Source organism: Aulonocara stuartgranti (genome assembly GCF_965226115.1).
Source record: "Aulonocara stuartgranti genome assembly, chromosome: 2".
Lineage (NCBI taxonomy): Eukaryota > Metazoa > Chordata > Actinopteri > Cichliformes > Cichlidae > Aulonocara > Aulonocara stuartgranti.
The window spans coordinates 35,526,224-35,541,066 of NC_138940.1; the positions used below are offsets into that span (position 1 = coordinate 35,526,224).

General features: G+C 41.0%; 1 protein-coding gene across 4 annotated transcripts in view; it reads left to right on the forward strand.

Moving 5' to 3' along the window:
- The window catches only part of sox3 (SRY-box transcription factor 3), a 17,773-nt gene extending 3,389 nt beyond the window's left edge, over nt 1-14,384 (forward strand). For 2 of the 4 annotated variants that reach the window (XM_082556473.1, XM_082556472.1), the window contains exons 3-4: nt 4,766-4,959; nt 12,341-14,384. In XM_082556473.1, the coding sequence (XP_082412599.1) occupies nt 12,706-13,608 (903 nt within the window). In that variant the 5' untranslated portion in view covers nt 4,766-4,959; nt 12,341-12,705 and the 3' untranslated portion in view covers nt 13,609-14,384. The remainder of the gene's footprint in view (nt 1-4,765; nt 4,960-12,340) is intronic. The other 2 variants (XM_082556474.1, XM_082556475.1) reach the window with 2 other exon arrangements.
- The last annotated feature ends 459 nt before the right edge of the window (nt 14,385-14,843 follow it).

Consider the following 14,843-nt stretch of genomic DNA (forward strand, 5'->3'; position numbering starts at 1 on the left):
AGTTTGATAAATTTTCGCATTTTGAATGAACCGAAGGCGGCTGAGGCTGTGGAGGGCCTTTGTTGGAGGTCCCATTTTCTCTGGCAGAGCGGCACGCTCACAGGGTCAGCGAAGTTATGAAAGTAATTAAAGCTTGGTGATTCACTGCCTGCTGCAGAGAAAAGAAAGCAAGCTGTCATTCTGATTTAGAAAAATAAATTACAATTTTAATAATGGGGGAGGATGGGGGTGCGAGAACGTCTAGAGCCTTGGTGGGTTGGAGGGGGAGGCGGTGGGGGTGGCATGCTGGGTGGGAGGAGGGGTCGAGGGGGTTGCTGGCTGCCTACTTATCAATAGTTGCAATTTTTTGAAACCGCATCGGTAGTACATTGCGAGAGCACAAGTGCCCTTAAAAAAAGAAAACCCTGGAACATTAACATACTGATTTCATGCGCATGGCAAAGGGCCTGAGCCAATATCAGAGAGGACTCAGCAGTCCTATTGTCTGCTGGGACTCTGGTCCCCTCTGATATGAAAATTCAATTATTTTATAACTAGATCTGGCGCTGCGTTTTGACAGTCGACGGTAGCGCCTTGCCAGCTGCGACAGTGTGGGGGACCAGAGGCTCCTGATAGCGAGAGGGAGGCCTTTCAGACACTGACATGTTTTGGGGGGACAAGATTGCCTAAATGTGTTGCATTTAAGGACTGAAAGTTAATCTAATGCACCCCCATTATCTCACTCAGGTAATTCCAATACCATCCTCAATCTATGTTTACGCTCCTGCACGCACCCACATACTCGCACATCCATTCATTCTTCAGCACTTTGAATCTGATTCCCGGGCTTTCTGCATCCAAACAGGTAATGTATTTATTTATTTCTCGGCAGTGCTGGAAACTATATGAAATAGAAGTTGTTTTCTATGAGACATCAGCAATTTCTTGGTAATAATTCTGCAGGACGCTCAGAAATTTTTTGACATGGTACTTATTGTTAAGAAGCTTAAACAAATTGTGTATACAACACATAGTTGTACAGTGTGCAAAATTAAATGCTCTGCATTGTAAAATTTAAAGACATAAAGAAAAATTACCAAATGCCTCTGCGGAGGATTTTATATAAGCTTTTTCTTATACCTAATATAGAATTTTCTCCATGTTCATTTACACAATTATACGCACTTAAACTTTTGAGGTGGTATATAAGCTGTGGCCTATTTTCTGAGTTTACGGGACCGATCCTTTCATTACCTCTGTGGCTCATTGTGAGTGTTCTGAGGGGGGTCTGTTAAGATTAGGGAACAGGAAGCAACCCCCCAGTATGGCCCTCTCTATTTAGACCCCACTGTGTTGTGCTTATTAACCCAGCCTGGGAGAAGACGTACCTGCCTCCCCTCATTAGGCCGTGGTGGAGTACGCGTTGAGCCCGCAGAAGAATGGAGCATTAATTAGTATTCTCTGCAGGGGGAACTGCCATTAGCACTTAATTAGCGGTAAGAGTACCATTCAGCGGTGCAGCCAGTTAGTGTCTAACATAATATGTTCTGTGTCTTTTCCCTGCATGTCGTGGTAAAATAGTGATGAAAGGCCTTGGTTTTGTTGGGTTTTTTTCTGTGAGTTCTGCCGTCATATACGAAACATGCTAGATTTGTGTTTTTGTTTTACATTTTTTTTACCGCTCATCAGACTTGTTGCCACAGCTTGTTGTCCTTATGGTTTATTTCTTTTGAACTTTTGCTTGAATGCATATAGAAAAAACTGGGAGAAGCTGGCCTTTTAATTCTGTCTGTACAGCCTGCCTCTGTAGCCCAAACTCCGTGTACGGCTCTCCTGCAGCTGTTGACCCCCGTGAGGGCAAACTCTGTTTTCTCATCTGCCTGCAGGGCTCGGCCCGGGGTGGTAAAGTGGGTGATTAGGGGATTGAGATCAACTTTTCCGTTGGCCTCAGGGATGTTCCTTTGATCTGCTGAGTAGGCATTCTTCACTCGCTCTATTTTTCCCCCTCTGTGCTCTCTGTCCAGCACTGTCACCGCAGAGGAGGACAAGGAAAGCTGTTAACCCACCTCAGTCCACTCCTCGGCCTCACCGGTTCTCATTCTCCCCCTGCTTTCACCCTTGCTCCTTCCCCACCCCTCAAGAAGCTTTTGGAGGCCCAGGCTGGTAGCTGCGGTACCTTTCACTTCCTGCAATCTGAGAGGCGGAGAGCAGTCATTTGCCAATTTGGCCTGAATGGGGCGGATAGTGGATTGAATGTCGTTTTCCCACCAGGCTGCGCCATCCAGACCAGCAGGGGAGGGAGGGGGGCACAGGGAGCGGGGTGTAATGTTAGAGTAAAATTAGAGCTTTGATGGCAACTAATAGTGTGTGATGGGTGGCGCTGATGTGGATTTCCAGTAAAGACGCCACAGGTTCTCGTCTCTCTCGCTCTCTCTTTCCCTCACTGCGTCTCTCTGTCAGACACACCTGTGAGATTACGTGGGCCCTGCTTTCTTAAGAGCTGTGATTTCTCCTTGATGTAATGTAATTATACTTCTACAACTCCAAGCCTGCCTATGTCAAAGGCCACGGCAGGTCTTGTTTCCTTGTTCACACACACATAAAAACCCACACACACACTCGTGCACCACCTCATTTTTTTTGAATGAGGAAGGACGGCACAATACAAAACTTACAGCGCTTCCTCTGAAATTCCAGGGCCTGATCGGATGGGAGCAGAATATGTTTGGAGTGTTCTTGATTTTTGCATTAGTTCACACTACTGAATATATTTCTCAATTGTCCCGCATGTTCTGCTCCAGGCTCTGCAAGCCGCCTTTGGAAGGTCAAATATTTGGCAAAGTTTCTTTTTACAGCAAGTTTACAAGTTTTCTAAAATTGAAGAGAACTGATTTTCAGAGCAAAATTTTTTGACAGATGCTATTATAATGAAACGGAGGTGTTATTAATATCACCTATAGGTAGTATGTGGAAGAGTGGGGCAGTGGTTAGCACTGACACATAAAAGCAAGAAGATCTCGGGTAAAACCCCGGCTGGGGCCTTTATTCTCCTGGTGTGAGCATAGGTTTCCTGCAGGTACTCCAGCTTCCTGCCACAGTCCAAACACATGCATGTTAGGTTAATAGGTGATTCTAAACTGGCCATGGATGTGAGGTAGATGAAATGCTGGAAGTGTATAGAATGTGAGGTTGAAATGTGCTAAAAGCGCTTTGAGGGGTCACTAAGACCAAGAAATGAAATGCATTACTTATAAAACGACCAGTCTGTAGTGATTAAACAGTTTTAGCAACATGACACATTACAGCTGAGTTTAGATGAACAAGCATGGGCCATTAATCTTTATCTTTTTAAGTTTATGATGAAAATTATGAAACTGATGGAAAAATTATTGATTTTCAGTATTATTGTTATTTTTTAGTAGTAGTACTATTATTACCATTATTATTAGTAGTATGATTATTAATAGTCCGTTGTACTACCTATGCTGACCAAACATGAGTTTGTTTATAAATCAAAGATTTGAATTCAGGATTAATAATTCGAGTTTTTACAGGAGCAATTTTTTGTTTAACCTGGATTTTTATTTAACACTGCTCACACAAACTGGAAGACGGCCATACAGACCATAGAATATTTTCATTGTTAGGTTTATGTCAGTGTCAGCAGGTCATTTCTTTGTTTACTGTCAGAATATGAATTAATTTACCACATTTTTAAGTTACACTAACACAAAGTTTACAGTATTGCAGTCATTTATTGAGCTGATTAGAATTGTCCCAGCATGCATTGCAGCTGCTTTTTTGTGGTGGGGTTGGGGGAGAGCTAATAGTGTGTCACTCACCTTTCCTATCCCATCCCATCGCAAAACACAAGGATGCACGAAACACAACACTGAGACCTGCCTCAGGGCTACCAGGCACGCACACACCTGTACCTACACATTACATTAGATGTATTGATAGCTTGTGAGGCACGAGCAGCACTGTGATGCTTTAACATGAGGAAGGTTAAAGGCTTCTTAAATGTCCATATCAATCTGCATGCTTGTCAGCTTGACAATAGTGGAAACAGAACACCATTAGGAACACCAGGCAGTGTCATTCTCATGTGTGCAACATTAGAGAAATGGATCACTCTCTCTGAAAGGCATTCATCTGGATGTTTGCCAAGCCAACGCATGGAAGATGAATTATAGTGGCCAAGGCAAAAATATTGAACGTGAGGTATGACGTATGTTCAGGCTTTTCAACAACTAACTGGGCTGCTTCATTGTTTGGTTCAAAAGTGAGAAATATAATATCCCGTTCTTAAATTGGATCCGATTGCATACCTTTTATTGTTCTGCTCTTTCTGGGTATATATGCTCGTGACTGTGCAGGGTGATTGTCCTCTTCCTGCTGTACTCTGCTCTCCTGGGATGGGAGATGTTTTGTTTTTTGAGCTCTTTCACACCAGCTCTCCCTCTTTTTTTTTTCTTTTTCTTTTTTTTTTTAACACAATAGCGCTCTCTCCTCTCGCCCAGCGTGGCAACCCTTTCAAATCGGGAAGCTCCAGGTCAGTTTCCCTTGCCAAGTTTTGCAGCCTGCCATGTTGTCTATTCTGCTCAGCTATTTAAAAAATGTTGAATATCAACAATGGCTTTCACTGGTGCATTGTCAACTTTTGTATGAAGCAATCTTGGCTGAATGAGATGGGTCCCAGAGCAGGGAGAGCTCAGCTGCAGTGTGCACTGCCATACCGGTGACTGCCCAGCGCTCTCACACTTTTTATTTCTCTACTGCACAGAGGGCTGCCTTGCTGGAGGTACTCCTGTTTAAATGGCTGTTGATGGAGTCTGGGCTGAGGCTGTAGGCTGCTGATGTCCCTGCCATCTTAGAGTCCATGGTTCTGCTCCCGGGCCTGCTGGCAGTCAGCTGTTGAAGGTGTGTCTAACAGAGGGATCGGGAAGCAGCAGCAGCCTTGGAAGCAGTGAGAGGTTGGTGAGTGTCCTCAATTTTCTGGCCAGAGTGGGAGGAGGTTAGTAGTAAAGAGAGAGAGAGAGAAAAAAGGGAGGGGGCATTTGGAATGATGGTTAGGAAGCTCTGTGTGTTCACATATGCTATATTTGTTATGACATAGTCTAATTTGAGTCGAGGAAGCTTAGCTTTGCCGTCTTGTCACCTGTTGGTTTTATTCTAATCAGATACAGCAGCATTTTAGATTTCAGGAAAAAGCAGAGCGGTCAAATCCTGCAGAATCGACCTAAAAGTTACAAAACGTGAAATAAAAAGAATCTTTGTTATGATTAAAAAATAAATATAGGAAAAGCATAAAATAATCACTGTGGTGCAAGCTACATTTCTTTTATTCAAAAAATGCTATATAGTCAATTATTTTGACTTTTAAGAATGTTAAAACTACCCCCAATTGTTATGGTTTGTCCTCTCTGACACGCACACTGGATGCATCAGTGACTTTATGCTGAGCTCTGTATACATCTATGTTTGTGAAGAGAAGGATGAAAGCAAGAATGAGAGGTTGCTTCCAGATAATAGTAGCTTAGGCTCTTTGTCCTGCTGTCAGGCGGGAGAGGAGCGAGGCTGCAAATCTCTCCAACACAGCGGCAACATCTTGTATGTTCCATTGACATATCAGTCTATGGGGCAATGAGCCGTCACCCCTGCACACTTCTGCACAGGATGTGTGTTTGTGGATGGGTTTGTACAAAATAGTTGGCACAAAAGGGTAACTCTTGGCTATATTAGGGACAAGCGAAGTCGATACAGGTGGAATATAAAAGTATAGAGCATTATTAGGTCACCGTAATAGCTTGCGCCACTCAGAACAAAGGCAGAAGTATTTAGTTTTGACTTTTGTAATAACACTTAAGCAGGATTTTTTCTTATTTCTACGCTTACAGTTTTTATTTATTTCTTTTTTTCTATATAACAACACAAATCACAATACAGCAACTTCTACTTTGAATCATTACTAAAATTAAAAATGTGCTTTTTAAAATGACATGAGCTCTAGCATCATTCAGATTTTTTTAATAATAAAAATTTAACATTTTTTAAATTAAATTCACCTTTTTATATCATGTATTTGAAGTAATAGTTATGTAATGCTTTGGAAAAATAATTTATTCAAATATGATTAGAGACTTACAGAGATTTAATCATATATATATATATATATATATATATATATATATATATAAGTCTAAAAATTAAATTCCTAGTAAACAGGCGGAAACCTTAATGCTTGAGTACCTGTGTTGTCCTCTGTCTCACCTCTCCGAGCTCCAACCCACGGCAAGGTGACCAAATTCATCTCAGGCCAGCCCATCCATTATCTTGTCAACACAGCCAGTTTCCCACCTTAGTTTGCTCTTCTCCCCGAAGACGTACTCTAATGAAATATGCAATAATCACCGCACTTATCTCGTCATGCTCAAGGTAATTAATATATTTAGAGGGCGATGGCTAACTCTTAATTAAATTATGCCTCCTTTAATGAGACCTTGACTGCTGCTAAATTTATGACCACTATCTGCTTTATCAAGTGCTTGGCATGCAACAAAGATTTGTCATTTTCTCCCAAATCACAGCCAGATTACACATTATGGTACTCATGATTTATATATCAATTAATGCTTGTTTGTTTCTTTATTTAAGATTTAATAAATTACCTCTTATAATTACCTCACCTAGTTTTTGGCTCTTAAATGCATCAATTTCTGCAATTAATGCTCAGTGCAGTATCGCTGTTACATATTCATTTTGGAGGAGGACACAGATAACAACTTGGCGGCATTAATCACATTACAAAATTGGGTGTATTTAATTAATTAAAGTTACGCTGCAAATTAATTGTGCATTCTCACAATATTATCTTAAACTAATGAAGGCTTAACAAAGAGACTGTTGCCTTAAAAAAAAAAAGAGGCTAGATTAGTTGGGATCTCAATTATGGCTAAAACAAAAGAGGGCTGCTTGCTTGGGCATGGCGCAAAGCAAAAAGTGACGATTCAGCACTTTCTTCCAAACAAAAAACGGAGGAAGTTTCCATTGTTTTGGGGAAAACTGAACATGGCAATGATTCAACAGATACATGGAAAATAATGAGTGCTGTAATTAGCTAGTCAGGCATTAACATTACTTAAAATGATCATCATATAGGAGTGCTTGATAATGCCATTCACGTGCAGGCGTTTTTAAAATCAGGCAACAGCTTGCTGTCAGACTACTATAACTTTGCTGCAGGGGGGAAAAAATATCTGGAGACTTAAATTACACTCTTGTCTTTTGTTGCACACCATTTATTGTGCATGAGTGCATCTCATAATTCTTAAAAAAAAAAAAAGAGCAAATGAGATGAAAGGTTTGTATGTTCACTATAAATGGAAACGGCACTGGGCTTCAGTCGAGGCAGTTTCAGACTTTGCACTCGATGGCTTAATGCAGACCTCACCCACAGGCTTAGAAGCAAAACCACATTTATTGAAATTTTCTGCTTAATTTGAACTGAATTGAAATTAGCTTTCAATGGATAGGAGCTTATAATTCACAGTAATTTAGTATTTTATTTTTCATTTAACGCGTCATATACCAAATCCCCTAATACGAAGTAAACGTACAGAGTCTTTGTCTAAGAAATGACATCAAGGAGCTAGTAATCATTGTATATTCATTTAAAAATGCTTCCACCAATGTCCTCTCCTGCGATGTAATTTCATTTGCTTTGGCTTCATTAGTCAATAACCAGTGAAAAAACGGCTTGCGTCAATTATGGCAACTGCAGGGGTCAGTGAGTTTTTAACTGCACGTAATTATATGGAGTGGTCTTGTAACAGTGATTAACCCTCGATGTGTGCGATCAAATGTGTTTCAGATGTGCATCCCTAAATGATAAGCAGCTACAAGCCTAGGAGTGTGAGGCGATGAGGTGAAAAACTATTCCCTTGGCTAAGTGAGATGGAGCAGAGTGTTGGGTGGTCACGCCTTGTCTGCTCATGACAGTGGCGGGTTAAAGAGATTACACTGGGTCTGTGTCAGCAGCCTTGGCCTTGCTCACATAAGAACATAATGAGGAAGGACATGCTTGGCCTGCCGGGGAGAAAAAGAGGCTCAAATTTGAAGCAGTCTTCACAGGCAGCGGCAGGAGGCAAGCAGCTTTTTGCATGTTGTTTTACAAGCAGAGGGCAATAAGTAGGAAGTATGCATTCCACAGAAATGAACAAGGTGACTGTTGAGTGCAGGGAGAACACTTCTGGGCTTCTCTCTGCCCAACCAGCACAAAGAATGAAAACACAAATTACTGTGCTGCACTGGAGGGAAGAATGCCGTATTCTCCATTAGCCTGGAGTCCTCCTGATGACGGACTTGCAACATTCCACTAAAGCTTTCCTGAAAATCGATGCATCTGTCCTCTAAGTGTGTGTTTTGCTTCTTTTGAAGGTGTGAGCGTCCATCTGTTCCCTTAATAACTGAACTTGGAGACTTTCACAGCCTCAGATGGTCTTGAGTCGGAAACGATTGTCAGAGTAGCGTCCAGAAATTTTGAACGTTTAATGATCTACCTGTACTCGAAGCTTTCCCAATCTCCCTCGTGAGAACTAAAATGCTTCATATGGCATATTTGTGAGGGAACAGTCCAGGACAGAGCAGTGATAAAAACATGTTTCTCTCAAAGACCTCACTTCTATTTATTTTCTGCCCTGATCCGTGATTTCTCTGTCTTATGTTTCTGCCAGCAGGCGGTGAACACCGGCTTACAGCAATTTTAAACAAATGTGCTTATTCAAGTCAAGGTCTCTTGCTCATCCTTACTGTGGAGGAAATTTGCAAAGATTTTAAAATATATATAAAATATATTTAATTTGTTCCAATGATAAAATGAAAACTTCATTGAATTAAAAAAAATCTTGAGGTATTTTATATTAATTTGTTGTTTGCCTCTTAAAGTTTTCTGACAAACAAGAGTGCTGTAAGAGTGCAGTCCTCTGCTTCGATAACATCTCAAAGTAAACCAAAGACTCACATTAGGGAAAGCTCCACTTCCTAATAGATCAAGCAGGCAGAGCTATTAAGAACTAATTTATAAATACCTGTTGCTAGAGGGGATCATAGCTGATATCTATTTCCCCCCTCTCTCTCCAAAGCAGTGCAGGGAATAAAAATGCACAATCCTTATAGAGTTAGGATTTTTAAAGACTTTTAAGACTTAATTGCGATTTAAAAAAAAAAAAAGACAAATGCACACTTCCCCCCCCCCCCCCAAATTGTGTCAACCCATGTCATCAGTTAAGGGAGTAAAAATGTTCCACCGGCCATGATTCTGCATTACGCACAGACGTTAAACATTTTAAGCAGTTTACTGATATACGGGTCAAATACGTCAAATTACCATTAGGGATACTAGCCCAGATTTGTGTAATAAAGAGGTGATAATAGCGACACTTTTATTCCTTTAAATGACCCGTGAATATTATTTTACCTGTGTTGAACTGGGAGGACGCAACCATTCACGCCGCACAATAGGAACAGCAGACCGTGCGTAAATTGCATCTTCATTTGCATTCCCAGTCCAAAAAAAAATCATGCAAATCTTAATGAGACAGTTTCCATTGTGGCTGTAATTGAAAAGCCATTCTTTGTTAATTACTGTTTCTCAAAGGCCTTGTCCGCAGTCACTGAGCTGAAACAAAAAGAAAGTTATTGATTCTGGAGGTCGTGGGGTCTAAAATGGACACGTAAAAATGTTTATTGTGGATCTGAGGTGCGACTTTTGATAATGAAAAACAATCTGCTTTGTTTGAGAACTGTAAAAAAAATGAAATGAAAACAACGAACTGTAAGCTCATTCTGCAACAATAAAAGCACGATTCAAAACAATAAATTTCATCTGTTATCAGGTGTTGGAAGCTGAATGCATGCAGCGCCTGCGCCTTGTCGTGTATTATTAAAGTTGCTGTCTGACCACAAAGCTCTAATGCGTTCGGAGCACTATATTTTAAAGCAGGCATTTATGTGTCGTTGTGTCAGTCTGTCATACTGGATAAACTTTAATTCCTCTCCAGCCCTGAACTAATAAATCCTTTGTTTGCTTTTATTTGCTGGCCCAAAGGCCGAAACTCTGCACAAGACCTTTATTTCTGTAGCTCCTACCGCAAGAACATAAATGTAAGAATTAAACACACATTTTTGCGTTTAATAAACACATAACCTGTGTGTTCTGACTAAAAATACAAAACGACTAATTTCTGCGCTGAAATCTGAATTTTTGAGAGGAACTTTCGCTCTTAGGCTGACGCACTATTCATTCATTTTTTTATTTTTGTTTTTTTTTTTTACGTTAAATTATACCCGATTGAGGTGATTGCAAGCTCGTTACATCCTCCCATCAGGACATCCACATATTTCCCAACATTCAACAGTGGGATCCTGCAGCCGTGCGCCCTGAGAGCCCCTTAGGGCCGTCAGGCTTGTTGAGTATGAATCAGAGCAGACTGTGCTGGTGGTCCTCGGTTCCTTAATTAGGAAATTAGCCGCACAGAGGCCCTCATTATCAAACTCCGGGTTACTCTTTGCGTGTTTTTTCCTCCTCTCTCCCTCTCTCTGCCACCGGTCAATTTCCATAAGCAGATTACAAGCGGATCAGTACTGAGATTCGCCCCGATAAACAAATAACCGGTCCCGGAGAATTAGACGAGTACTAATTGAACGTTAGTTTTATTGCTCCCGCTCTGTTTGTCACGCCCCATTGAACGTGGAAATTAAATTCATGAAGTGATGTCTCTTTTCAGCTGATTTACTATTACGGTCTTGGGTCTATGGGCTACAGTCCCCTCCTTCTAAGATAACATATATATTATGTAATGTGTGTGTCTAAACCTTAAATTTAATTTTATATATATATATATATATCTGTCGTGAGAGTAAACGTTTTTTCAAAGTGCTTTAAATATGATGTTTGAGGGTTTTTTTTTTTAAGTAAAGTGGAAAATAAAACAGTTGGAGAATGTTATCGGTAGCTCGTAGAAACCTATAAATCAGAAAGAGCCTGGCTTTTCAGTCTGAATATTTGCTCTCACCGATGGTGACAAATGATGAAATGCCTGCACTCCCTTCGCATCATGTACATGGTGGGCCTTGAGCAGCTGCCCTTTAAGTTTCAAAGCTGTGAGGTGTGAAACCCTCTAATATGCGCATAGCAGAACGGCGCCTGAAGAGCCCTGTCGATACTCAGGTGTTAACAGGCGTTTTCGATGGGCGATTTGCTCCCAATCATTAGCAGGTGTGAGTTTTGCCCAGTTGAGTGATTGGTATCAATGGCCAAAGTCGTTTGTAAGGAGACACTCCCTGAAAATCATTTTAAAAACCATTAACGTCGATGAGAGAAAACGAGTCACCCAACAGCTGGCGACGATTTTTAGGGCCGCCAGTCGGTTTACGTGAGGGACACTCAAACTAAACTTTTCCTCAGGGACCGAGGAGATAGCCTGTCCCCTCCACAAGAGGTCGTTGATGTATTAAAATTCCCCAGTGCTGGGATCCTAACGCACAACATTTCGATTAATTTCATTTGGAACATTTGGAAGTACGAAATCTCTCTATCATCACATAAAACAGAATAAATATACTTGTTTTTGATGCTTTATTTTATTTTCAAAATGTATATTTTTATTATATTTATAAAACCTAAATAAATGCCCTTATCAACCTCATTCTGTATCAAAAACTCATTGCATGGATTTCATTTTCACAGTGACTACAGGATCATTTAATCATTCAACACCTCTGGGAAATTTTTAAAAAAACTTTAAGAAAAAACACGTAAGAATAACATTCAGGTTCATCAGTTGAGCATGACACCATCGAAACCCCAAACTAATGTCAGGAGGCAATTTTTCCAGAAGATTTGCAATACATTTGACTAAGTGGCAGAAAGAAACATTTTTTCCTTTCAAGTAACATATTTTATTTCAATATCCCGCTTTTTTAAAATGACTTGGACTTATTAAATCCATGTGGGTTGGGGTCTGCCTCTTCAGCAAATTAAATGACACCGATCCCAAACCTTTTGTTTGGTCATATGGTTTCATATTTTAAGAATTTATAGTTGTATGGGTACTTTACAGCCTCCATGGTATTACAATCCGTAAAAACACCCCATAAGCACTAAATTTGAAAACTAAAATAATTTGTCACTAGAAGAAATGTGATGCGTTCACAGACAAAAAAGGAAGAAATAAATCGGGTTCATTTCTTTTATATACTCGTTGATTTAGTCTTGCAAAATTTTGTAAACCCAGAATATTTGGAGTTGCGCTGCTGTTTTAAAACTTTACCTCTCCCTCCTCTTCTGACCAAAACACAGGAGTGTGTGCCCTGGTTGGTTACGCGCTGGATATGGGAGCCGCGCGCTGATTGGTTACCTGGTCCTCATTGTCATGCTGTCAATCCACATCACATGGTCCGGCCCCTAGGCCTATTAACAGATGAGCTTGGCGAACAAGTTTACAGACTTCTGTTTCAGAGCCGTGAAGGAAGGAGCAGTTTGAGCGGAGAGAACCTAGAAGCACCTGCAGGCACATTTGCCTCTTAAGGCAGAACTTTTTTTTTTCCAAAAAAAGAAAAGAAAAACATCATCTTATGAGATCGGTCAGTACATCTACCTCTTTGACTTTTGGCGTTATTTTGTGAACTTTTTATGTGCCTGAGTGAACACTAAAAGCCGCCTGAATGTATAACATGATGGAAACCGAGCTCAAGACCCCGCTCCCGCAGTCCAACTCGGGCTCGGCGCCGGGCGCAAAGAACAACAGCGCCAGCGACCAGGAGCGGGTAAAGCGGCCGATGAACGCCTTCATGGTCTGGTCTCGGGGTCAGCGGAGAAAGATGGCTCAAGAAAACCCTAAAATGCACAACTCTGAAATCAGCAAGCGCCTCGGTGCTGACTGGAAACTTCTGACCGACAGTGAAAAGAGGCCATTCATCGACGAGGCCAAGCGTTTACGGGCTATGCACATGAAGGAGCACCCGGATTATAAATACCGTCCCCGCAGGAAGACCAAGACCTTGCTCAAGAAAGACAAGTATTCTTTGCCCGGGGGACTGTTGGCGCCAGGAACCAACCCCGTCAACAACGCTGTGTCAGTGGGGCAGCGAATGGACGGATACGCGCACATGAACGGGTGGACAAACAGTGCGTACTCCCTCATGCCGGACCAGCTGCCCTACCCTCAGCATCACAGCATGAACAGCCCACAGATTCAGCAGATGCACCGGTACGAGATGGCAGGCCTGCAGTACCCGATGATGTCTTCGGCGCAGACCTACATGAACGCAGCTTCCACATACAGCATGTCTCCGGCGTACACGCAGCAGACCACCAGCGCCATGGGACTGAGCTCCATGGCGTCAGTGTGCAAGACCGAGCCGAGCTCACCACCGCCGGCCATCACGTCCCACTCTCAGAGGGCGTGTTTGGGGGACCTGAGGGATATGATAAGCATGTACCTGCCTCCCGGCGGGGATAGCGCAGAGCATTCATCCCTGCAGAGCAGCCGGTTACACAGCGTCCATCCGCACTATCAGACCGCGGGGACTGGCGTTAATGGAACGCTACCTCTCACCCACATCTGAGAGTAGCACGCAAAAATCCCCCCACACAGACTTTTAAAAACTTTTTCAAAAAGTTACGGATACTTGAACTTGCTAAAGAGACAACGTTCAGCAGTTTTGTTTTTAAAAAAGAGAAACACGCTTTTATCTTCTGACTTGTCCATTTTAAAAGACGTTTAAATGGATCGAAACTGAACGTTGAGCCCGCCAGAGTAAATTGCGCTGCAAAGAGGCTTTTTATCGCGAGTACGAGCAATTAACTTATGTAGAAGAATTGGACTTCTATATTTTAAATGATGCCATATTTTCTCTCTATGAAAAGGCATGTGGCCTCGTGAAGGGGCTGGTGTATTTCAGAAAAGCTGGATGGAAAGTTGTTTCATAAATGTTTACACTTAATTTGTAGACTGTCAGTTGTCTCGACTGTGTCCAAATTTTGTAGTCTCCTTTTTTTTTCTTTTTTCTTTTTTTTTTTCTTCCCTTCCTCCCAGTGAACTAGGTTAAAGAAAATGTAAAGACAGTGCGGGTCGCAAACGCAAGTTTTATTTATAGTAAGATTTTTTTTCACTTGTTTTTTGTTTTGTTTTTGTTTTTTAGCTTGTGAACCCGAAGTTTTGTCACGTAAAATGTTCAATTATTGTTTTATTTTTTGTAAAATATTCTGTTCTGTGATGGTTTTTGACAGTGTCATGTTTGCTCATTACCCTGAACGAAAAGGTTTATTTAAACTGACGTTTCTACATATTTTAAGACCATCCTCTATTCTTAAATGCTGAATAAATTTCTACGAAACGTTACTTGTGACTCCGTCTCGTGTGTATGTGTCTGTGTGTGTAATGTGAATGACGAGAATGTGATATAAAGGTGATTTAATAAATAAATTATAGGCCCTTAGACAGACTGAAAGTCTTCTTTTCACAAAACCGTCTGAAGACCAAACAATTGGCATTTACATTTGTAAGATGTGTTCATAAAACTGTTTTCTCTTTGAAAATGTCAAATCAGTTGGTTATTCAAGCACTTACGATTTTCTTACACAGAAGCACAAGCAGGAGAGGAAAAATGTTTCATTGTTTTAGAAGGTATAAACATAAATTTCATTCCTGGTCTAATTTTGAACATCTGCTTAATAAGGAGTGTCATAATTCTTCATTAGATAACAGGCTATTTGTTTAAAAAAAAAAATATATATATATATATATATATATATGAAATGAATGTTTGCTCTTGTTGAAAAGCTGTATGTTCCCTTAAAT